The 24,084-nt window shown below is 36.7% G+C and overlaps 3 protein-coding genes and 1 long non-coding RNA gene across 4 annotated transcripts; 1 reads left to right on the forward strand and 3 right to left on the reverse strand.

The window, feature by feature from the left end:
* Positions 1-2,357: 2,357 nt before the first annotated feature.
* Positions 2,358-3,009, reverse strand: LOC147863994 (uncharacterized). Its single transcript, XR_015529846.1, has 2 exons — positions 2,856-3,009; positions 2,358-2,689 (listed from the first exon to the last, which is right to left on the reverse strand). It is a non-coding gene; the product is annotated as an uncharacterized LOC147863994 (long non-coding RNA).
* A 735-nt stretch (positions 3,010-3,744) lies between these two features.
* On the reverse strand, positions 3,745-9,354 carry LOC147863995 (uncharacterized). The gene is made up of 12 exons (XM_087319329.1): positions 9,125-9,354; positions 8,518-8,621; positions 7,213-7,330; positions 6,130-6,176; positions 5,971-6,039; positions 5,760-5,877; positions 5,620-5,681; positions 5,052-5,103; positions 4,859-4,970; positions 4,688-4,786; positions 4,427-4,581; positions 3,745-4,132 (listed from the first exon to the last, which is right to left on the reverse strand). Exons 1-12 carry the CDS (start codon positions 9,352-9,354, stop codon positions 3,745-3,747), a joined length of 1,554 nt encoding a protein of 517 aa, XP_087175455.1.
* Positions 9,355-16,628: 7,274 nt separating this feature from the next.
* On the forward strand, positions 16,629-18,627 carry LOC147863996 (uncharacterized). Its single transcript, XM_087319162.1, has 2 exons — positions 16,629-17,357; positions 17,546-18,627. Exons 1-2 carry the CDS (start codon positions 16,707-16,709, stop codon positions 18,572-18,574), a joined length of 1,680 nt encoding a protein of 559 aa, XP_087175288.1. The 5' UTR covers positions 16,629-16,706; the 3' UTR covers positions 18,575-18,627.
* Positions 18,628-20,925: 2,298 nt separating this feature from the next.
* LOC147863997 (uncharacterized) lies at positions 20,926-24,070 on the reverse strand. Its single transcript, XM_087320569.1, has 3 exons — positions 23,051-24,070; positions 22,202-22,893; positions 20,926-21,825 (listed from the first exon to the last, which is right to left on the reverse strand). Exons 1-3 carry the CDS (start codon positions 23,121-23,123, stop codon positions 20,929-20,931), a joined length of 1,662 nt encoding a protein of 553 aa, XP_087176695.1. The 5' UTR covers positions 23,124-24,070; the 3' UTR covers positions 20,926-20,928.
* Positions 24,071-24,084: the final 14 nt, after the last annotated feature.

Consider the following 24,084-nt stretch of genomic DNA (forward strand, 5'->3'; position numbering starts at 1 on the left):
AGCCACAATCAAGCTTACCTTGTTGAACGTCATGACTCCATTCCGGATGCTATCCGTGTAGCCTTCATCATCTAGCTGACCGGCTAATATCAGGTTCAACCGAACCTCCGGAACGTGTCGAACATCTTTCAACAGCAACTTGCATGCGGTTGATGTCGTCATCAACACATCTCCTATGCTGACAATTTGGCATGTACCTTCATTCCTCATCCGGATACAACCGTGATCTCCGGCTATGTAGGATGAGAAGCATTTCCGGTCCGATGTCAGATGGAACGATGCTCCGGAATCAACAACCCACGTTGTCTCGTCGCCAACAAGGTTTAACTCATTCTCCTCGGTAATGAGCATCAATTCTTCTTCACTTGTCGCGATTGTCGACGTTCCCTTCTGATCCGAGCCTCTCCGGTCCAAACCGTTTCGATCCGAACTCTTCTTCGAATCAGTATTGTCGGTCCCTTTCTCTTTTCGGTAATGCCGACAGTTCTTCTGGAAGTGCCCCGGGTTTCTGCAATAAAAGCAAGTGGGCCTTCGACTTGTCCCCGATCTCGTCCCCGACTTGTCCCGGTTTTGGGGACTCTGATACCGGTCTCTTCCCCGGTTTTGGTCATCTTCCGTGACCAAGGCCTTCGGATCGGTTCCGGTCTCTCAGTCCTTCCGGCGAGCTTCTTCATCGGTTCCGATTTCTTGTCCCAGAACTATACCGGCAGCCAGAGATCTTTGACCACGAGCATGTCCCTCATCTTCGACTTCCACATTGAGTAGGTGGAGCCAATGGGCTTGAACATGCCGCCAAATGATTCTTCCATTTCCTTTGTTCGCTCTGATACTAGTTTGTGAGGAAATGATGCTCGGCCACAACCGAGTCTTCAACAAGGAATAGAAGAAAACAGACTAAAACAGAGATGACACAGGATGTTTATGTGGAAAACCCTAAATGGGAAAAAACCACAGGAGCCCATGGACTCCAACTATCACTATAAAGGGAGGATTACAATGTGAGACTCAGAGGCAACAACCTCAAGCTCTATGTCTTCGCCAACCGGCGGTTACAACAGAAAACTCGTTTTGTATCTCTCTCTCTCTCACACACACACGCTCTATGTACAACGATGATACAACAACCACATTTCTGTGATTGCCCTAAGTCATATTTATACTCATATGACTTAGGCCTATTTACAAATATAGACTCGGTTGGCTTACTCTAACATATTTACAAATATGTCCTTGCATTAGGTTTGCACCGGATCGATTCAAATTCACCTGATCCGATTTCCGGGTCTTATCCGGTGTCGTGAAGAATTTCGTCCAGAGGCGGAAACCGGGAAATATTGGCTACATCGGCGGGGTGCACCATGTGCACTCACCCTCATGTAATACATACTTTTGCGTCTGTCTGTGTATACTCCTGTCTCTGTTGGTGTCAGGTGCTTCCCCTTTCCTGCGTTCCTACACATAAGGGCGTGAGTCGGGTCGGTGTGTGTGTGCGTGTGTGCGTGAGTCGGTGTCAAGCGCACCCTCCCTCTCTGTCTCCCTCTCTTTCTCTCTCTCGTTTGGTTGCTTCCGGTGTGCTCCTGGGGTGCCCCAAAGAGGGTGAAGCACGACTTCCTACGCTCCGTCACTCCCTAGTCCAAGACCCCTGTGGTCCCGCCTTTCTACACGCACGCGCGTAACAACGCGACACCAGATCCGACTCCTCCGGTTCTCATCTGGATCCCATCCGGAGGGACCGAATTCCCAACAAGTAGACACAACATTTAGGTAATATTGCATGCAAATTTAATGTTTTGTCTATTAATCTCAACTTCTTGATGGCAATATAACTAGAAAAATAAACCATGTTGTCTAGGTAATATTGCATGCAAATTTAATGTTCTCTCCCTTAATCTCAACTTCTTGAGGGCAATATAGCTAGAAAAAATAAAGCATGTTTTCTAGGTAATATTGCATGCAATGATATTCTCTCCCATAATCTCAACTTCTTGAGGGCAATATAGCGAGAAAAAATAAACCATGTTTTCTAGGTAATATTGCATGCAATAATGTTTTCTCCATTAATCTCAAATTCTAGAGGACAATATAACAAGAAAAAATAAATCATGTTGTCTAGGTAATATTGCATGCAAATTTAATGTTTTCTCCATTAATCTCAACTTCTTGAGGGCAATATAGCTAGAAAAATTAAACCATGTTATGTTGTCTAGGTAATATTGCATGCAAATTTAATGTTTTCTACATTAACCTCAAAACTTTTTGAGGGCAATATAACTATAAAAAATAAACCATACATAAGATAACAGACTCACAAGACCATGTAACCCCTTACTTTAAACATCCATTGGATGTCAGGGGTTAATAAAATAAGGGTTGTCTTGGATTTACTTAACATAAATGGTTCAGGTTATGAAACTCTGTAATCGTAGAAATAGAGCTATTCTTTCGGAATTTCCCAATGTGCATGTAGCTTAGTTTTGACAGATACTGAGTTGTGTATTTCCATAGTTTACAGTAAAAAAATCAAGCAAATACTTAAAAAATCCTCATCATGAAAGTAGTCACAAGTTAACAAGATCCTTGAAATTAGTTGTTTGGCTATAAACTTAAATGGCATCACATCTGTAAATGGAAAATCATATAGAAAGTTTCTTGGCATTCTTCAGCAAAACACCTTCATGACAATGATGATCTTGACAATGAGGTTCTCTTAGAAATTCACGACATGCATGGAATGGAGGTTATATCATACATTTCATAAAACCCATGGACACAGTAACCATGCAAGCTCGACGCTTTGTGAAAAAGACCTTGCACACCAACTTTCTTGGCATTCTTCAGCAAAACACCTTCATGACAACAATGATCTTGACAATGAGGTTTTCTCTTAGAAATTCATGACATACATGGAATGGAGGTTATATCATACATTTCATAAAACCCATGGACGCAGTACCCATGCAAGCTCGACGCTTTGTGAAAAAGACCTTGCACACCAACTTTCTTGGCATTCTTCAGCAAAACACCTTCATGACAACGATGATCTTGACAATGAGGTTTTCTCTTAGAAATTCACGACATACATGGAATGGAGGTTATATCATACATTTCATAAAACCCATGGACGCAGTAACCATTCAAGCTCGACGCTTTGTGAAAAAGACCTTGCACACCAACTTTCTTGGCATTCTTCAGCAAAACACCTTCATGACAACGATGATCTTGACAATGAGGTTTTCTCTTAGAAATTCACGACATACATGGAATGGAGGTTATATCATACATTTCATAAAACCCATGGACGCAGTAACCATTCAAGCTCGACGCTTTGTGAAAAAGACCTTGCACACCAACTTTCTTGGCATTCTTCAGCAAAACACCTGCAAGACAACGATGATCTTGACAATGAGGTTTTCTCTTAAAAATTCACGACATACATGGAATGGAGGTTATATCATACATTTCATAAAACCCATGGACGCAGTAACCATGCAAGCTCGACGCTTTGTGAAAAAGACCTTGCACACCAACTTTCTTGGCATTCTTCAGCAAAACACCTTCATGACAACGATGATCTTGACAATGAGGTTTTCTCTTAGAAATTCGCGACATACATGGAATGGAGGTTATATCATACATTTCATAAAACCCATGGACGCAGTAACCATGCAAGCTCGACGCTTTGTGAAAAAGACCTTGCACACCAACTTTCTCGACTTACAAGGCTAGCAATCATATGAAGTATTCTCATGCCTGAAGAAGACCATGATAAAACTTACAACTATCTCCATGTCTGCACCCTTTTGAGAAGAACTTGCACTCTACTTTCTTGTGGATTAAGCTTAGAGCTACATCCAACTGTTTCAGGGTTCCTGTAATTCTGACGATGCAGAGAGAAGGATCCTCAGGAGGAGCTTCTACTCGGAGGTCAGCATTCGAAATATGCATGATTTCTTTGGAGTTTGTTCCTCCTTTGCCGATAATGATACCAGCAAGACACCTTTTTAAACTCAATACGACAGTAGAAATAGAACCAGCCACATTGGCATGATTTGCGACCTGCATTGTATTCTCACTGACATTTGGATATGGATCAATCCTAGAGACTCTGTCTATTTCTTTATGCTGGGTTTTCCTGCACATAAATAAAGGATGGATCAGAGACAAGATTTAACTAGTACTCGCTCTCATAATATGACCAAGGGATACATGGGGAAATTTTTCCAATTATTCCAAAAAACTGACGTTCTTTATTTAAGCCAGGATAATTTAAAAATTACAAAAATCTAATGTCTTTAAGTGTCCAGACCTAATTGGCCAAGTTTCATTCTCATGCAGGAATATATTGGAAACCATGTGCTCTTTTATAAATATTTCTAACTAGTGCATGAGGACATCATGTTCCTCAACACTGAGATCCCAAACTCACCCATCAACAGCTCTATCAGCTCTTTCTCCATTTTGGCCCTGATGTTTATGAATTGGCTTCCCTTCGACCCTCATTCTACGTTCCAAACGAGCAATCGCACCTCTAGAGTGCTTCTCTTGCAATTGTCTCTTCCTTGCCTCTTCATCAGACCATGGCTGCAATCAATGATAATACAACAGTGTGAAACAGCTTAAAAATGTCCACCAAAGTTTAAATGGTAGAGGAGAGGATTCAAATCCTTCCATTTTATAAGGATTTGACCTGCCGAAGCGTTTTCACACGATATAGATTTCTCCCTTTGATGATCAAAGGATGAAGTGGTGGTAAAGTTCGTTCACCTGTACTCCACAAAACTTCAATCTGCCAAAATTCCTTTTGAGATATGAAAATTTTCTGTGTATGAATATATTCAAATTTTTATGATTTCCTTACAGTGAAAGTGTGCTGTTGCTTTGCAGAGCCATAACTCTCTTTAATTATTCTTCCAGCAATTGTTCTTATACCTACTGGTGGTCCTGATGAGCACTTTCCACCAACATTGAAACTGCACACACACACACAATGTTTACGTTGGCACAGCTTATTCTAGCCAACAGTCCCTTGAATCACATGTCACAATACTCACATATCATAAACCATTTGTTTGAATAGCACAACATCCCCAACACATGCATCACCTGCAAGCAGAAAAATATAAATCTTTCACAGCATCATTTGAACTCCAAAAAGGAGAGTTTTGTAGCTGTTAACTTATCATCCAATGCACATCCCAAAGTTCATGTTTTATGTCCAGATATCCATATACACATGAGGCATAGTGTCCGTTTGTCACTCATGTATGCATGCATATACATGGCCCATACAAACTGTTAAATCAGTAATAATACCCACCTCATAACAGACACCGAATGTTGAGAGTATGAATGTTGAGAATGGCCACTTGAATGGAGAAAAGAAAAATATGAGAGAGGCTATCTTTAAAAGCCATATTTAGAACACTTTTATAAGATCTTAACTTAGACTTAAGAGGATAAGAAAGCATAAGATTAGTTCAGGGCGAAGGCAGCTCTCCACACTCAAAGCGCATGGTTCATATATGTTGTCTTTCTATGATGAGTTACAACAAGCAGATGTTATCTTTGATATGTCCATAGGCCCTTTCTTTCTTTTTATGAGGTGAGGCGAAATCATACCTTGGCAATTTATGGTGAATGTGGCTTCTGGGTACTTCAAAAGACCATTGTTATCTTGAATTCTGATAATGCATTCATTTCCAGAAATATTCAGCAAAGATCCCAGTAGAAAAATGAGACAAAAATAACAATATACCCACTGAATGTGCTCTTTAATCCGTTCTAAGAGAACACTTTTTGTTCCAGTAAGTCGAAGCCCATTTTCACGGAGATAAGCTTTACACAGCTCTACTGTTATTTTTCTTTCATCTACTCCATCTGTAATGTGATCAAGAGACATTTCAAATTTAAAAAAAAATGTCTCTCTAAACCTCGGATATAAACAGAGGATGCAGTCACCATCAACTATACCTTTTATTTGGTCAATGATAGATTTCTTATCTTTATCAAGGTCAAGTTGTCCAAAGGATTTGAGAAGTTCTGCCATCACAAATATATCAATGTACCATAAGTTTCAGCTAGAGATTTTGTACAGCATTCATGCATGCAATGCAGTTGAAGGTTGCATACCAGTAGAATTTCCACTGCACGATGGAACACAGCTGCTGTCCTGTGCACTGTAATAAAGAGAACCGTATTGTAACTATGCAAATCCTACCCTCTACTAAAAATTCAGATTACCACTGAAATTCCTAAAAACAACTAATTTGTAGGAAACGTCTTGCAATTTATGGACATTGAACATGGATTATTGTAAATGAAGTAACAACATACATGAGCACTTCAAACGACAGTAGAGAAAAAAGTTGTGTTTCATATTCTGGATATATTATGATGTGTAATACAATGAACTTACAACAGAAAAGAGAAAAAATTTAACCCATAAACTTGGGCAGTTTTGACCTTTTTCAAGTGCCTAAGTTAGAATTCAAGCTCATCAACATACATCACCAGTGTCCAACCAAGAACCAATCACCTATAATATAAAACATTTCAGTATATGATGTGCCTAGAACACGCAGATCTGGATAAATCAGAAACAATTCTGGTTCATAAACAGACACAAAATTAAGTGCCAGTTTCTAAATGTTGGGAATCCTGTGAGCATGCGTACATGATCAAGATGTCTAATTTAATGCTAGTGACCAATTCTCACTTAAGAAGCACGTTAAGAATGATGACCATTCTCCAAAAAAGTTAGAAACAATAAGTTATACAATATATGCATATACAGAGTTTTTATTTTGTGATTTGATGTCAAAAGATCTGGATCGCCTATGATATCACAACATTTTTGCGTACATCACAACAACGGACATTCAAGTTAAAATTTTCCATTATTCCACTAGCACTATTAGAAGATATAGATTTATGAATGTCATTCTAGACATTGCAATCAGAAGACCTTCATATCAACCACTTAGTTGATCAAGAAAATAATGCTTAAAAAAACATAAGCTCATAAAGTTCAAAAAAAAGGAAAAGAAAACTAGAGAACAACAATTTAAATCAATGAGAAAACAAGTACAAGGAAGAAAAGTGGAGAAAAAAAGGTGTAACCAACTATAGATTAATGAGAATTAAAAGATAATTGTATACTTTCCCATAATAGACTGCAAGTCAACGTAAATGATAAATTATTTATAGACTTACTTTATATGTGCAATGATGCGTTCAATGAGGACATTCTTTGTGCCCGATGACCGTAGTCCTTGTTCACGAAGGTATGTTTTACACTGCTCAACAGTCACGTTTTTTCCATCTCCGCCATCTGGTAATGAACCATCAAAATATTTTATTTTAACTCAGTAAATCCTTTCTACAGCATATAACAAAACCATAATCAAGCATATGATGTATACATAGATTGACATATTCGCATTCGTGGGGTTTCCCATTCGGATGCAAACGAATACGTATACGAATGCATGTCAAGTATTCGTTAAATAAATAAAAAGTACATAAAAGAGGGAACAATCTAACGTATCTCTAGATGTGCTAACACTTGATTATTACTAATGTCTGAATGGTTTACTGTTATTGTGGGTGGCGCTGGAAGATGCTGATCATAGGGAGTCCACTTTGGACAACTATAGTGCCTATATCCAGATCACTATCCATCCTATCGGGAGAAGAGCAGGGGTCAATTAGGCACCAGACAAGAGGAATGTGATCCTTAATCACACTTCAGCATTTACATTGGCCAATTAGTAACTGTGGGCAGCTGGACATTCAGGCAGCCGGCCCATTGTTAACTTATACTTGATTACTTGATTAACAATAACATAATGGAAAACACGATTAAGACAATAATCAGCCCATAGTTTTACATTATGTTTATATATGCAGGGGTGATGGAGGGGAGATTGTGCCTCCATCACCTGACATACATCTTCCTTTCCATAATTCCTGTGCAGTTCATGAACGAGCCTTACATTAATATCTATCGTCACCATCACTCTTGATGTACATATTTGACAGCTAATAATCTCAAAAATGTCCCTTTCTTTCTTCTTTGTCCTTCATATAAACGTTCTAAATAAATAAACATCTTCACATATCAGGAGACATGTTAATATTTTATTTTTGAATGTTTAAATGTGTATCCTGACAGAAAAGCCATCTTGGCACCCTAACATATCACTAGATGTGCCAACACTTAATTGGTAATGTATAAAAGATTTTAACCTCAATGATCAACGCTTAGCTTCAAAGGAGACATTTCAAAGGCTTAGCTTGGCATGGATTTCACTTTCCTTGTCCTTGATCAACGCTATAAATAAAGAAACACCCTAACATATCACAGGATGTGCTAATACTTGATCGTTGATGTCTCGTGACATATCTTCCTAGTCATTATCTGTGTATATAAACTATTAAACATCTTAACATATCACGAGATGTGTGAATATAAAGAAATAACGAGACTCTAAAAGAGATGGAGGCAAGTCTAGTTACCTTTCAATGCTTCAATTACAACACTAGAAGGGTATTGGTTTTCTTTGCTATCCTTCAATTTGTTTGATGTCTTTGTCTCACCTTTGGAAGCAGGCAATGATGTCCTAAAAGGAATGAAAAAAGGAAGTATTTTTCATAATGAGTAGGTACTGAAAAACACCACTTGAACTTGAGATTGATTGAGATAGTGACAAATCAACACTAATACACATTAGCGAGATCCATATGTTATAGATACATGTATACACCTAAGTATTTATACATAGACATACATTTCAAATTACAGTATAGATGTACATACACACACATATATACATATACATATAAATGTATATACGTAAATGCACATAAACATATATGTATATATGTTCATCTATCTACTTATATGTATGTATAGATAAAGAGATACAATAGATACCTATAAATGTATATGCACACACATATAAATATATATACGTAAATGCACATAAACATATATGTATATATGTTCATCTATGTACTTATATGTATGTATAGATACATAGATACAATAGATACCTATAAATGTATATGCGAATGGATCAGCATACATACATATGCATACATAGAAACAGAGAGAGAAATAGACCTATGTGGAGATGGCGTATAGATGGAAGCGTCATCACTCGTGGACTCATCGTCATCTCCATCCGAAAACGGCAGGAACTCGTCATACACTTCTTCTTCTTCTTCTTCTTCTTCTTCTTCTTCTTCATCATAAGGTTCATGTCTCTCTTTCTGTCTGTCTAACTGCATCTCAAAGGCTCTCTGACTCTGACTCTGACTCTGATTCGGGTTAATGGTATCAAGGACCTCCATGGCGCACTAATACTCTAATTCCTGAAGAGCTACTAGAGTACAGTACAGTACATATACATAATAATACCCTGCCTTTCTTTCATGGCTGTGTGTAAAATTTAAATACATTGTGTGTGTGTGAGTGTGTAATGTGGGCACGTACATACATACATACATACATACATACATACATACATGCATGCATGCATGCATGCATACATACTTATCACATGCATGCATGCCTGCATACACACAAGGGAGACACCCCCTAATATAATGAGTGAATGCATGAGTGAGTGTCGTGCCTCCTCATATGAGAGAGGATGTGTCACGTATGGAGGAGGAGGAGGAGGTAAGGTCTCTCGGAGGTGAGGAGGCAAGATCCCTTGGAGTCCTTAGCCAAGTATCGGTGTCTGGTGCGGCTATAGTGTATGTTGACCTGGTTCACCTGCATCGGTGTAGTTGACATAGTGTATACACCATTTTATTGATGTAGCATGTAGGGTCCCATCCCCTCCCATCCATATCGGTCCCAAGCTTGCTCGCCTACACGGCACAAACTTATGTAGAGCCATCCGTTTACTCTCGGATGATACGTGTGCCGCATGTTAAGGATCCCACTGTACGTGAGATCTTCTTGCCTAAATCGCAAAAACATTGAAAAGAGGACTATTTGTTGTTCTCTAAGTTGATGACATTGTTCGAAAACGATGTCAATGGCCTCATCCTCAAGAACTTGCCACCCTTTTGATACTCTCTACACCTCTACAAAATGATAACCCCAAGAACGTAATGTAGCAAGGTATATATATGTAAGGCAACACTATGTCCCAGAAAATGGGATATTCTTTTTACCCAACAAGTGGTAAGCAAGCTTCTTAATTTGGGAAACTTAAATTTTAGAACAAGGATGAGGTTTGTTCTCATCATGTCCAACCATAACCCCAATAAATTTTAGTATGAATTCGCTTTTTTCTTCTTATTCTTTTTCCCTAAAAATAAGATTGGATCTTTCTTGTAATCCATGGATGCGTCTTGATATGAAACATTCATTAACGCATATTTCCATGGAATATATCCATGGATGTGTTTATGGGTGTCTATTTGCATGGACAAGGAACTTGAAGTATGATATTGAAGTGTACATACATATCCAATATCATATGTGTGTACCAAAGGTTAGAGCCCATAGTTTGAGTAATCATAGGGGACCACTTACATTGAATGCTTATAAGAGGGGAATAAAGGCTGCTCAAATCAAGCTAACTTATTTGAGTCTTGAGCCCTATTCTCTCTCTCTCTCTCTCTCTCTCTCTTACTTTTCCCTTTCCCACACACTCTTCCCTTTCCCTTGTTCATATGCTCTTTCTCCTCTTTTCACCCTCTTCCATTCCATATTTGCATGCTCTTGCTTGGCCCTCTTTCACGCGGGTTTTACACCATTGTCGCACTACTTCACAACAAACATGGGGAAGATTGAGATAAAAAAGCATAAACACTAGGAGTGTGTTTTTGTCTAAGATGCAAGAGCATGAACATTGCTCCAGTAGACCTCTAAGGGTTAAGATGTGAAAAGTTTTATTTTTCATTTGTTGGTGATTTTGTATCTCTCGTTTGCGCTACGAAGGTGGGTGAGGAGGAGCGTAGGGACAAATACATAAGTTATGCAAATTTCTAATTGTGAAATGTTATTTAAAAACAAGATTCTTGCGTTTGTCAATAACACCTTCATAATAGTGTTTGTGGATGTCATGTATTCCGCATGGTTGAATCCACAACAATTAAGAAACACAAACAATATCAAAAAGTCATAATATAGTCCCATGTTTGATCTAGAATACAATAACTAAAATGTCCCACTATTTGACAATGATGGAATCCATGTTTGCAATTCAAAAATTTATGAAGAACATGAAGTGCTATGATGTTTCCTATCTCAATCTTTTGAATCATGGAAAAGTGTGTGATTTGAACTACCATTGTTGAATTGGAGTTTTTCAACCTCTACTCTGATATTTATATACAGTTGCTCACATATTGAATGTATATTCGAAAGCCAGTCACACACAAATATTTTATTTGACCCAAATCCAAACATGTGGTAATGTGAACAGGTTTGAAGTCACGTTATTATTAAGTACTCTGATTCATATTTAAAAGAAATGAAAGCAATAAGAACCGTAATTAACAATGGTTTCTTTTTATGCCCTCCATATTATGCTTTAATTTAATAGAGGAGCACGAATATACATACATTGCCTAAAGTATATAAGTATTTACTACTTTTATAATCTTGACATGTAATGTCATTAAAGCTCAAGCAAATGCTTCACCATAGAGTGTTTACTTCCGCTTGTTTATAAACAAGAGTTGAAATAATGCAGGTTACACCTACAAGTGCTCTTATTGAGATGTATGCAAAAAGTGGTTGTATGCTTGAAGTTCAACAAGTCTTTGCTATAAGACAAGCAAGAAGACCTATTGAATGGACTAGTTTAATTTGGGATAATGCTCGAAACAGAGAAACTATACAAAATTGAGCACAATTATGGTTTCAAATATCGTATCATGGATATGCCACGGAGGTGCAATATTAGTTTTACTTTAATTTTAATACCAATGGAGGATATTTATAAAAAAAAGAGTTGAAATAATGGACCAAGTCTCCATTTTCTTTTTCTTCTTAAAAATAGTGTATGTATTAAAACATCACAACTATACAAAAGATCCTTGATTTCCTATTGCAATAGTGAGTATCTTACGACAAGGTTATCCTCATAAGTTGACTTAAGCCTATACGACATAACTACTACTAAGGAAAAGGTGTTTGCAAAGCTCGAGCTCAAATTTCCTTTGACAAACATGCTTGGTTGTGGTACTCCATGGAAACTCCAATACTACCATAGAACCGAAAAATTAAGGTAGTCAAAAACCACCTTATATTATGGGGAGATTAAAGCTTTGAATTCATTTAGTAAATCCATTGAAAGGGTGAAAACATTGTCCTAGTTAACGATGCCTTACGTTATGACTACACAAGCCAATAAGTTTGGTGATTACGCATGCAATACTCCTCAATTATCATGATATAGGAAAACCATGTCCCATCTAAAACATATTGACATTTTAACATTCTTGCCAATGGCAACATGTCAAACATTGCCTACCAAGAAACACTTTGGACACAAAATGGAAACTTTAGATAGTCATAATTTGTCAGACACTTGATGCAACCATCTTACATAACAAGTAGTGTGCCACGTACAACCACATTTCCATCACCAACCAATCTCTATCTTTAATTAAATTATGATAGACATAAATTACAAATTCCAATTTTTTGCTATCAAGTAACCAATCTTTCCACCTGTTAATTAACCAAATTATGTTTTCGAAATCTCAGTTAATTTCTAACAATATCTCTTTAGCCCATAAAAATTTATATCTTTGGAGCATAGGTGCTACCCCATTGTTTTCAATAACATTATTTATTGGTTATCCCTATTTATACAAACTTTATTGTTATCATTTAGCATGAGAATCCACCTCTTGAAAAATTTCAGCCCTATTTTTGCATGATTGTGATTCTTAACACTCATGTACCATAAGGTCACAATTTAGTGTCTTTCTCTTAAATGCCAAGTAGATCAAAGGTCAAAACAACAGTTTCCCATTACCATTTTATAACTATATATTTTGGTTTAAACGTAAATGTCACTGATTGCAAGAAACCTTGGATCTTCTTGCTTATGGGTTTTAACTTCACTTTTAAAGGTGCACAAGATATGCATGTTGAGTGAATTGTAACTTGTAACTTTGTAAGTACTTGGGGCATGGCATGCTATAAATGTAAAGGCGAGATTGTAAATTCTAACCTTGTTCGTGTGCTATATGATGAAAAAGGTTCTAAGAGCATGCAATTACATCTTTAATTGCAATGTAATGAATGAGAAACCATATCGGATTGAAATATAAAATCATGGGAATCTTTCTTCAACTTTTTGTATTAAGAAGCCATTACTACTAAAGCACAATGTGAACGTGATGCTTTATACATCATATAAGAGACTTTAGTTATTGCAATACTTCTTGTTTATATGGCAATAGCTTCCGCTTTGCAACTTTACGTTTGGGTGTTCAAGTCCATAGCAATAGCTTTGATGTTATATTGATTAAAGTCTCCTGGATTTTGCACCCTAGCTCCTAAAAAAATGGCTTTGAAACATATCGTTGCCATTTTAAACGAGATTGAAACCTTCATTGCAATGCCTTAGTGGATATGTAGGCCAAATGTGGTTTTCTCTCAACAAACACGAGAAATCTTCGATGATCTTCCTGTGAAATTTAACAGCCTTTCAATCCAAGAACACGTCTCTTGGAACGCACTGATTGTAGGATATGGTAAGAATGGGAAAATTGAGGAAGTGCTCAATCAATTCTATCAAACGAAGGATCCGTGGCTAGCCATTGTCACAAGATGCTCCACATGCCAAAGAGTCAAGACAATGTTGCCTAGAGGCTTGGATGGACATGTGCCAACCAATTCTATATGTAATGATTATGCCAAAAATATACAAGGTGTGGCCTTGACTTCTACTCCTTAATAGTGTTTATCTTGCTTGACAATGCAACCTTTTCAATACTTCAAGTAATAATTTATGTTGAAATATGATTAATGCGGCTAAATTAAAGGTTATGGGTACTTCACTTAAAATATTAGTATATCTATCCAATATTTCAACATGACAAGACAATTTGTGACATGGATCAAATTATTCCATTGCTTTGGCAAATGTCACTCTCCCTTGCTTGTTCTTTTGTTTTACATTGATTAATGGAGGCATTATTGTTGGCCAACAATGTACTAGGGTATTTGTGAGAACTCCTCAAATGGGATGAAAAGCGTCAAAAATCTACTCGTGTAGATTTATCACCAACGTCTTCTTATGTAAATGTTTATGGGGCAAATCTAGTCTAGGGCAAATATGTAAGGATCTCATATGTAAACACAAGAACATGATCAAACATTTGTGTCGCTTATACATTCAATTCTTTTATCCCAATGGTATCTCAAAATATTGTTATAGTTCCTTCACTGCATATTGTAGGGTTGATATGCTAGTTAGTTGGAGACCTCCCTCCGAATTAGACGTACAACTCTAATTGAATACAACTTTCCATATGATTGAATAGAAACTATCAAAGTGGCACAAGGTATGATGATGCCTCCATATTAGAGAAACATACAAGAAATTTCAAGCCACATTGATGCACAAAAAATAAAAAAGCTTAAATAACTAATCAATTCATGGTTCTCTATATATTTATATACATCTAGATGCTAGGAATACAAAATTTCAATGACCATTTTATTAGTACAATTGAGACATCCTTTCAACTGTTGGAGCAATTTTATTATTATAAATCACCATCATAAATAGTAAGGTGTTTATACATTCTTATAGTTGATGGCATCATCGAAAGCATGCGATTGTTGGTTGGAATCAACAAAGGTTTGGTTTGAGCCAAATTGAACAACAAAACTGTGTCTTACGTAGTTTGGTTAGGTTTAAACATTTGTAAATAGTTTGGTGTATCTAGCTTGAAATCATTGTTTAAATAATTTGATGGTTTGGTGGAATATTTTAAAATATATGATTTATGGAACGTGTATTATAACCATAAGATTTTAACTTCAAATCCTAGCAATTCTTTTAAGTCAAAAGAAAAGTTATAATAGTTTGGTTCAGGTGGAGTCCAAATTGCCAAACCGCAATTTATAGATCTCTTGAATTGTTTGGTTTGAGCTTAAAAATCTTGGAGCAATTTGGTTTGTATGGTTTCGGTTTACAAGTTTTGGGATTCAATTCGGTCCAATATAAGCTTGAAAATTTTTAAACACTTCCTGTTTGACTCCCAATCTAAATTGTTGTCAATTAGGGATTATTGGGTAGAGGCGGGCTAACATAGAGTTTACAAGCATTATTGTTTAATGATGCTTTAAAGAATAGTATCTTTTGCAAAGACTCCTTAGGTAGAGGGCATTGTCAATGTTTCTAGAGCTCAATAACCTCATTGAAAGCATTGTTGATGAATGGCAATAAGGTGACACAAAGGTAGGGAGGGCGCTACTATTTCATGACGATTTAGAGAATAATATCATTTAAAAAAGAGTCGTCAAGTAGCAACGGGGCATGCCAACCACAAATACATTCACAATCTATTTATTCATGGATTAGATTCGATTTTGATCTATCCCAAGATGTTACTATACTATGCAATTCATAAGGTATTTGAATTGGATATGTGTTGGATTCATCCAAAGAGAAGATGTCTTAAATATACTTTGAATACCAATAGGTGCACCAAATGCATATGGTACTCTACCTTGTTAAAATACCCAAACTTCAACATCGAAAATGGCCAATACAAGGTGTGCTTGCAGTTTGTTGGGGAAAGTTTCTCGCATATTGTTTGTTTGTACCAGAAATTCACGTGTTGTATGTGGCAAATATCAATGATGTTGTTGCGTCAAGGTTACCTTAAATACATTGGAACTACTCCCAAGGAATGCAAAATCTTTGCAACGGATTAGAAACATATCACCAAAGGTTGAACAAATGAACTTCATGTCTCTAGCGTAGGGGTTTGAACGAATGGCCTTCGAGTAGTCGTTAACCAGCAAGGTGTTTGTGAGACAACCTCACGAGCTATGTCATGGATCGGATGTGGTGAGTCAGCTTGGTTTCTCATTCGCGAGTCGCGGAGTCGCGAGCAATAAGACGCTCATTGACCTGCATCAGAAGTCATAATATCGAGAGAACCCAAGTTCAAATTCCATCTCACCCTATCATATGTATGTATGTATGTATGCATGTATGTCTTCTTCTCTCTCTCTCTAGGACATGAATATATCATCATTTGAATGTTCTTCATTGGCATCAAAGAAAAGAATCTCCAAGATCCCTGGAATCCAGCTCAGCCAAGCCCAAAGAATCTGAAAAAATTCCAAGCCTTCACTAAACGAAGAAAAAAGAAACCATTAAAAAAAAAAACAGAGTCTTAACAAGGATTCTCTGGTCTCTCTCAGAGTCACTTCTCTCTCTCTCTCTCACCCTCTCTGTCTCTGTCTCTGTAGATCTGATGTCAAGATTAGGTCATTCCGTTAAAGCCATGGAAATTTAATCCTCTCTCTCTCTCTCAAACAGATGTCTCTTCTCTTAATCTTGCTTTTTTAGGTCATTCCGTTAAAGCCATGGAAATTTAATCCTCTCTCTCTTTCTCAAACAGATGTCTCTTCTCTTAATCTTGCTTTTCTTGGTTAAAATTTGATAATAATAGCTTCTTGAATTTGCCTATAAAAAACCCTAACGATGGAACTAGGATCAGGGTTTGCTGCACCAAGGAGGTATGAGTGTGCAAGAACCTCGCATGAAGTCAAGGAATCACCATATATGTGTGAAGAAGGCAATATAGCTATGGTAGATGAAGAAGGGTCTACAACCTCTCCTAGCTATGAAAATTGCATATTACTACCTATGTTCAAAGCAAATTGTGAGAATACCCATGTTATTCCTACAAATATAGATGAAAGTGTCCAATACATGGATATGTCCATGTCTGCTTCTTCTTCCTTGTGTGAATCACATCCAAGGAGTACTTTGCTCAAATTTCGGTTTGGGCGATCTCGAAAAAGGAAAAAACAACTAGTATGTGGATGTGATGATGATTGTGGTTTCTCCTTCTCTCATGGTAATGGGAGGAGATTATTTGAAAAGCAATTAGGATATGAAAGCGACGATGATTATGCTCTTTCTCTCTCACATGGTCGACAAAAGAAATTTGGATGTGAATGTGTTGATTGTGATCTCTCTATTTCTAGAGGGCAAAATCAAGGGTATAATGAGATGCCACATGGTAGTGACAACAGAATCGCACTTGCAGATGAAATGCCATGTGATGGTGATAAACTTGTTAGATGCCATACCAAGGATGACCAAGTTATAGGAGGACAAACACAATATGTAATATGCCTAACTGCACTATATTATGCATTGCACTATATATGCTCCTTGAATGTTATTTGTCATTGGTATCTTTGAGTTCCTTATTGTCAAGTAAAATTTGTTTTTAACAAATTATATTTTCGTACTATTGTTCTATCATTAACATTTTAATTACATCATAAGCTATTAATTACGATCATTTGTAGGATCTCAAAAGGCGATGGCGAAGAGAAAAACGCACCAGTCCATGTAGCTTAGATGGGATTGCTCAATTATATCACTATTCGAGTTGTGGGAAAGGCTCACATGGAAACAAGATGCTCTATCGAAGTGGTAATCATCGTGTTTTGAATGAATGTGTTAAAGAATTTGAAGGAAGCCCTCACGTGTGTCAAGATCATCAAGATAATATAATATGTATTTGTGAAGTGTGCTCAAATAATGCATGTAGAGGCACATTAATAAGAGTTTCACAAGACGATTTGGAAAATTGTGACCAAAGGGCTAATGGTGCCACCAATAAGGAATGCACAAGGGATGGTCAAGAAAGCTTGACACTTCATGGATTAAACAATTTTGATGATAAGCAATCAACTCATTTCAAATGTTTTCCTTGCAATAAGCATGCCAAAGAACAAATCAACCTTTGGGGTGCACATAGTGCTTTATTTGAAGATCAAAGAGTGCATGGAAAGGCTATTTTTGAGGGAACCATTTCACAAGGTCTAGAAATAGATCATTTGTATGCCAAATCTCATGAGTGCATACACAAAGAAGAGAACCCTCCTTCAAGATTTTATGGAAACAAACATTTGCATGATGACATGGATGACGATGAATATGGTCGTGAATCAGAATTATCGTCAAACATGATTAGTGGAAAACAAGATGGCATGGAAGATGGTACTAGCCAACATTCAAAGGTAGGATTGTTTTCATCTATCCTTAGCGGAATACCTATTCAAACTTTAGCTTTGGGTAGTACACTAAGCATCTCTAAACCACAAGATCAAACTCCTAGGTCAGGTTCAATATTGAAGCCATGTATTTCTTCGCCTCATATATTTGGAACTTCTTCTAAGCATGGGCATCAATCAAGATTACTCCAAAGAAGAAAACCTAGCATGGATGATGGTATCTTCAACATGTCCTCGTTGCACCTACCAGAAGAGAGAGTACATGGTGGCAACTTAATGGCAAATTTGGACAAACCTAGGATGAAGAGAACCAAATAAGATACGGAGTGCATTGTACTAAAAGCAATTTCGTATTGGATGAAACCCGTGGTTTGCCCTAGAAGAAACAATGGATGTGTCATGTCTCGATTGGCAACAATGGGGTAGGAGTTGAACCTCCTATATATTACTTACAAGCAGGGCCTCGATATTGTACATATTTGTGTAAATTTTATATACATAATGCCATAAGATGATAAAGTTGAGATCATTATCTAAGCATAATCAAACCATACCAAACTTATCAAGAACGAATATGAGATTGCATGTCATTTGTCATGTGTTTGCCGTACCAACTCAAGTAGAACAAAATCAATTGTCAACCTCAATTAATCAATTGTGTTGTAAAACAATAGGAAATTATTACAACTGTGTTAAATTTAAGAATGGGCAACTAGAAAAGAAATTCAATGGAGCAAATATGTTAGTTGGTGCCTTTTTGGAAATTAAGGTTTGAGAGAAAAGGTTACAAACATGATAGGCAACGTCCCCATATGCTACGCCTTTCTAGAACAAGTGATTCATCATAGTCTTCACCTTTCTACATTGAAAAACTATGTCTAGTCCAAAGAACCCCTCATTCTTACATGTGATATGAGTATAAAAAGTCATGTTATTGTGGAAGATTTTGAGCAAGATCCGAGACTCTCGTGTGCATCTAGATGCACATGGCAAATGGCTCATCTATTGCAAAGAAAATGATGCATGTGCACTTTTTGGGTTCTGTGGTAATCAAGTTGAATCACTTTGTATTTGAGTTGTTGATGGTTGTAGAAGCTGACATGACAAATATGCAACAAAAACCAACATGATATGTTTAAATCGTAAATGTGTTTGCATTCATCACAATAGCACTGACCATATCACTTTGCTTTTCGATGGTAATAGATAGCTTCTTGTTCTTATCAATAAATAATTTCTATTTGTGCATTTTGTCAATATACACCCATATAAATTGATAAGAAAATGAAACAAAATGAAACACTTAAAAAAATATAAATTATTACAAAAATTGTAAACTTTAGTTTTTCTTTTATAGTTTCTACAAGGTTGGTGACAAAGGAATAAGGAGTACTAGAATGAACCAAGGAAGGTAAGGCCACCCAAGTTCCAACAAGTGTGAGCACAAGGGGAGGACAATAAGGGTACATGTGAGTTAGTGCATAAGCTCTAGCAAGCCATGGGAAATTGAAATCAAGGATAGGTCAAATTAATGAAGGCATGCAAATTAACATGTGGAATATGTATTGGAAATGGCCAACGTTTTGATAGACTTTATTGTTGGTAAAACTCCACACGTTGTACTCCATGCTCTAGAATAATTAATTTTTGTTTGTGTCAATCGAAAAGTTACACTCCTAGGACCTAGACATATGAATGGTCTTTAATGGTATTAGGGTTTGTGGTAGCTTTTATGTGGGCACAATTGTACTTGGGCGGGAGGTTGGATAAAAACCTATAAATAGGTCCGTAGCATGACATTTCTAACATTGAAAGGTTTACCACTCTTTCATGGCTATTTGGCTAGTATGTGATATCGATGCCAAAGCACTTGCTATTTCCCAAGCTAGGGATGAGCCCATATTGGCTCTATGTAGAGATAACATGATCTTACGTCAAATATTGCATGCATGATTGGTGGTATCTCTTGTGTGCAAGTCATAGTGTGGAATAAGTTATAACCAACAAATTTTGTTCTCCTAATCTCCTCCAAGATGAGGATGCATCCAAAATTATGACAAGCTCATTACCTAGTTCTAGCATTAGGAAACCACTCCCAAACTAAACCAATCACCTAGCTTCTTTGACACAAAGTAATCACTCTAGGGCATGGATGACCAAATATGACAATACCATATCACAAATTAATTTTTGCTTCTTGGTGGGATTAAACAAGGGGTCAGGAGTGGGTCTCAACCTCATATGTAGGTCAAGAAATTAACTAACCACGCCTATAAAAGTTAATGATAATAATTTGTATAAAACAACTCAAATTTTCTGTCTTTATCAAAAGTTTGTCTATGCTCCTCACAACAACATCTCTCCGTCATTGTTCATCGATTCTCATCTCCAATTTCTTAAGTTTAATGTAACTGTATTAACTCTTTGATGATACAATTTGAGTGGCTTATGGTGGTTTGTGACATTCAACATACCATACTCTTTTGCAGCAGTGCTGAAATGCAAATGTTCCCATAATTCAAATTGAAATTCTATATGACTTTGCTGACAACTGAGATTAGAATCCAGATGCCATACTCGGTGGCTCTTACAGTATTGGACATTTTTTATGGTGTCCATGATTCTTGGACAGTTACCAATTATATACATAGATATAGATATAGATACCGTATTCAAATGTGCTTCCCTTTTGATTTTTTACAAAGAAGAACCCTCATTATCAATTTACAAGACAAACAGGATGGGCTTTTTTCATGAGCTAAGAAAGATGAGGACCTCGAGTCATCGATAACCTCTTGATTTACATCAATCTCTACTTTCTCCACCACAGGAGGTAACATGATATTATTTTCTTCATGCATATTGAGGAAAGTCGATCCTTTATTTACTGCACATTCTTCTCTACAGCAATCTTTCTCATATGAAGTATAAGGACCTTCCATTTCCTCAGTAAGAAGCTGGGTGATGAAGGCATTAAAATTTAGCCTTGCCATGCTGAGCTCTTCTGTAGATAATAGATCTTCAAACCCTCTTGATGTAGGCAAGAGAATGCTAGAAAATATTGAAGCAATCTGTGTTATAGTGGCAAGATCTTGCGTAACTAGATTACGTGCATGATGTATAAGTGCACTCCAAAATAATGCCGACTCTGCATCCTGAAATGCCATTAGTGTATCATTCTTCTTTAATTCCTCAAATATTTTGGGTGTCTCCATTGCCAATAAATATTCTTTCACAAATTTTGTGGGCAACAGCTTCTCCTCAGGGAATGCAAAGATCAATTCGCAAATTGCTTTGTTGCATATTAATAACTGCATCCCACTACATTCACTTCCAAGCAGTTCCTCTGCCTTCTCATTTCCCATCTTAGCAGCCTCGAGGATGGAGAATACTAACCTAGGGTTGCAAATATGTTTGTTGTTGTGTTGCCATGTATTTCCCTGTTCAAAGATGACTGTGTATATATTATCTAGAATCTTCAATTTCTCTCGAGCTGGAACCAAAGATAATGTTTCCCTGCTTCTCTTAATGATTATCTCATCCTCGTCTTCAGCATCTAATGCACTAACCTGTGTTACAAATTATGCACCTCTTTGATCAGAAGCTATTAGAAAAAGGAACATGAGTACATAGACCACAGAAGTATATGTGGTTTCGGAGGATATAATTAATTTTTCTATCCAGAACTACTTTGAGTTTTGTAAGGCACAGCTCAGCATGCATGTGGAAGGAACTAAGTTCCATGTGACATAAGTGACCTAGTAGGTCATATGTGAACTCCAGCTACTTGTGCAAAAATAAGCACTGTATATGGAAGAAAAAAGCTGAATTTCCCAAATATTTTATAATTAGGTTCAAACAAGAAGAAAGAGTAATGCTCTTGGAAGTTTGGATCTATTGTATGTAACTTTGATTTCATTTGGAAAGTGAGATAACAAGTCATACCTTTTCAGAACGATTAAGTTCTAGAGACGGAGAATTGTGATTCTCATTGCTTCCTTCTTGTTCCAAGAATCTCGTTTGATGCTCAGCCAAATGTTCAGTTATTTTCTGCTTCTCAGAATAATCACTGAATACATCTTCCGTATACTGTTCTAACATATCCACAGCTGTGCTGGGTAGAACTGTGCGATTTTGGTCACTTTCATGGACAATTATTCCACTGTTATTGTCAATAGACTGCAATCCAGATTTCAGTGCATCTTGAAGAGCATTTTCACTGTTCGTTTTTACCTTGCATTGCAAGAATGGTTCAGAATATATCAACTTTACTGCAATCTCTTCTGGTTGTGATGAGACACAAGCGTCAGGCATTTTTATTGACATTTTAGTATCATTATAAGCCAAGTCTTTTGAAACCTCAGAAACATTGTTACACATTTCTTCAGATGTTTTACTATCTTCCGAGTCGTCTGATACTGGGGGACAATTATGCATTATCACATCTTCCAGAATCTCAGTCTCAGTATACATGTGCTCCGCTACTTTCATATTATCATGTAGAGAATCTTCTGGATTTCCAAAATTATTTTTTATCCGTGTTAGCAAGGATGTCCTGTTGGCTCCTAAACATTCTGTCGCTGATGCCAGTCCTTGGTTTTTTAAGTAACATGCTGAGGATTGACTTAACTGTCCATCTAAAGAAGCCGACACAAAATCTCATCAGGGTAAGAACCAAAATAACAGAAAGCCTTTAACCACATACATAATTACCTATGCATGATACACATAGCCAGAAATAAAAGAAGATCACCAAGAAGAAAGGTGTGGTCACTGAAAAAATATATATCCTACCGGAAACATGTATCGTAGATGTCTCAACATTGATAATGTGATGAAGTGAATTAGAAGTTATGTTGTCTCTCATCTTTATTTCTTTACTCCTAGTATCTCAAGTGAAACAAAGGCAAAATAAAGTATAAGCATGAAGGTTTGCTTCTACTAGCACGGAACTTAGAAAATGATTATAATAAATCAGGCACTTGTCATTCGTCAACGATAATCAGAACTATACAAAGATAGAGAATCGAACTAAAATCTACAAAAACACTCATACATGCAAGTAAGGATGACAGCTGAGAAACTAGAGATGATAGATGAATCTTGAGCAGTGGCCTACAATATACAACCCTGACTATTTAATGGATTAACTAGATTCCTTTCTCTTGAATGGGAATCTTCTATACAAGACATAGATACTCACTTGAAAAAAATCAAGAAAATTGCATTAAGAAGAAGAGATAGGTACATGTATCAAAGAATATTTCAAACTATCAATAAACAACCATAATGACTCTGCAGTTAAAATAAAAATTTGGTTGTGTCCTATTCTCCAAAATTAAGTCTCACCAAGGAAATGGTTTGTATACCATGTGTGAATAATAATGTAGTGACTGGTGCAAATTGTTGTAACTGCTGAATTTTAACAGAGTTAGAAAAGGTAAACCCTAGAAAAATGGCCTTTTGATAATACATAAATCATTATGGTCCTTTCAAGATATTCACAAATCCTTGGTTGGAACACAACCACCTATTATCATATGTGTTATGTCCTTATTTAAGAGAAACTAAAAGAAACTTGATATTGCTGAACACATTATCCAGATGTCTGGATTTCAGTTGAACCATTGTTGAATTATCATTCAGATTAGGACATTTTCTACTTTATCATTGATCTCTACTTTTCAATTATGACACAATACTTGTTAATATTATCCAACGTGAAACTCAAAAGTCTCCAGTACCTTTTATAAATCAATAAAAACTGTTATTGAACTATTATGTATGGAAGATGAGTACCTTCGAGTATCTAGGTTTCTGTTTATTTC

This window comes from Azolla caroliniana, unplaced genomic scaffold (assembly GCF_043228905.1).
Source record: "Azolla caroliniana isolate FFs.n. ecotype wild unplaced genomic scaffold, voAzoCaro1.0.p SCAF_5, whole genome shotgun sequence".
Lineage (NCBI taxonomy): Eukaryota > Viridiplantae > Streptophyta > Polypodiopsida > Salviniales > Salviniaceae > Azolla > Azolla caroliniana.

Bases quoted from the DNA above. Each gene is read 5' to 3' on its own strand.
- LOC147863995 (XM_087319329.1), bottom strand. From the start codon at position 9,354: ATGGAGGTCCTTGATACCATTAACCCGAATCAGAGTCAGAGTCAGAGT. The intron at 4,582-4,687 runs GTCAAATCCTTA...CATTGATTGCAG, and splicing joins GTGTGAAAACGCTTCGGCAG to CCATGGTCTGATGAAGAGGC. The intron at 4,133-4,426 runs GTGAGTTTGGGA...ATTTATGTGCAG, and splicing joins GCTGATAGAGCTGTTGATGG to GAAAACCCAGCATAAAGAAA.
- LOC147863996 (XM_087319162.1), top strand. From the start codon at position 16,707: ATGGAACTAGGATCAGGGTTTGCTGCACCAAGGAGGTATGAGTGTGCA. The intron at 17,358-17,545 runs GTAATATGCCTA...GATCATTTGTAG, and splicing joins TAGGAGGACAAACACAATAT to GATCTCAAAAGGCGATGGCG.
- LOC147863997 (XM_087320569.1), bottom strand. From the start codon at position 23,123: ATGAGAGACAACATAACTTCTAATTCACTTCATCACATTATCAATGTT. The intron at 22,894-23,050 runs GTAGGATATATA...CGGCTTCTTTAG, and splicing joins ATCTACGATACATGTTTCCG to ATGGACAGTTAAGTCAATCC. The intron at 21,826-22,201 runs GTATGACTTGTT...TTTGTAACACAG, and splicing joins AACTTAATCGTTCTGAAAAG to GTTAGTGCATTAGATGCTGA.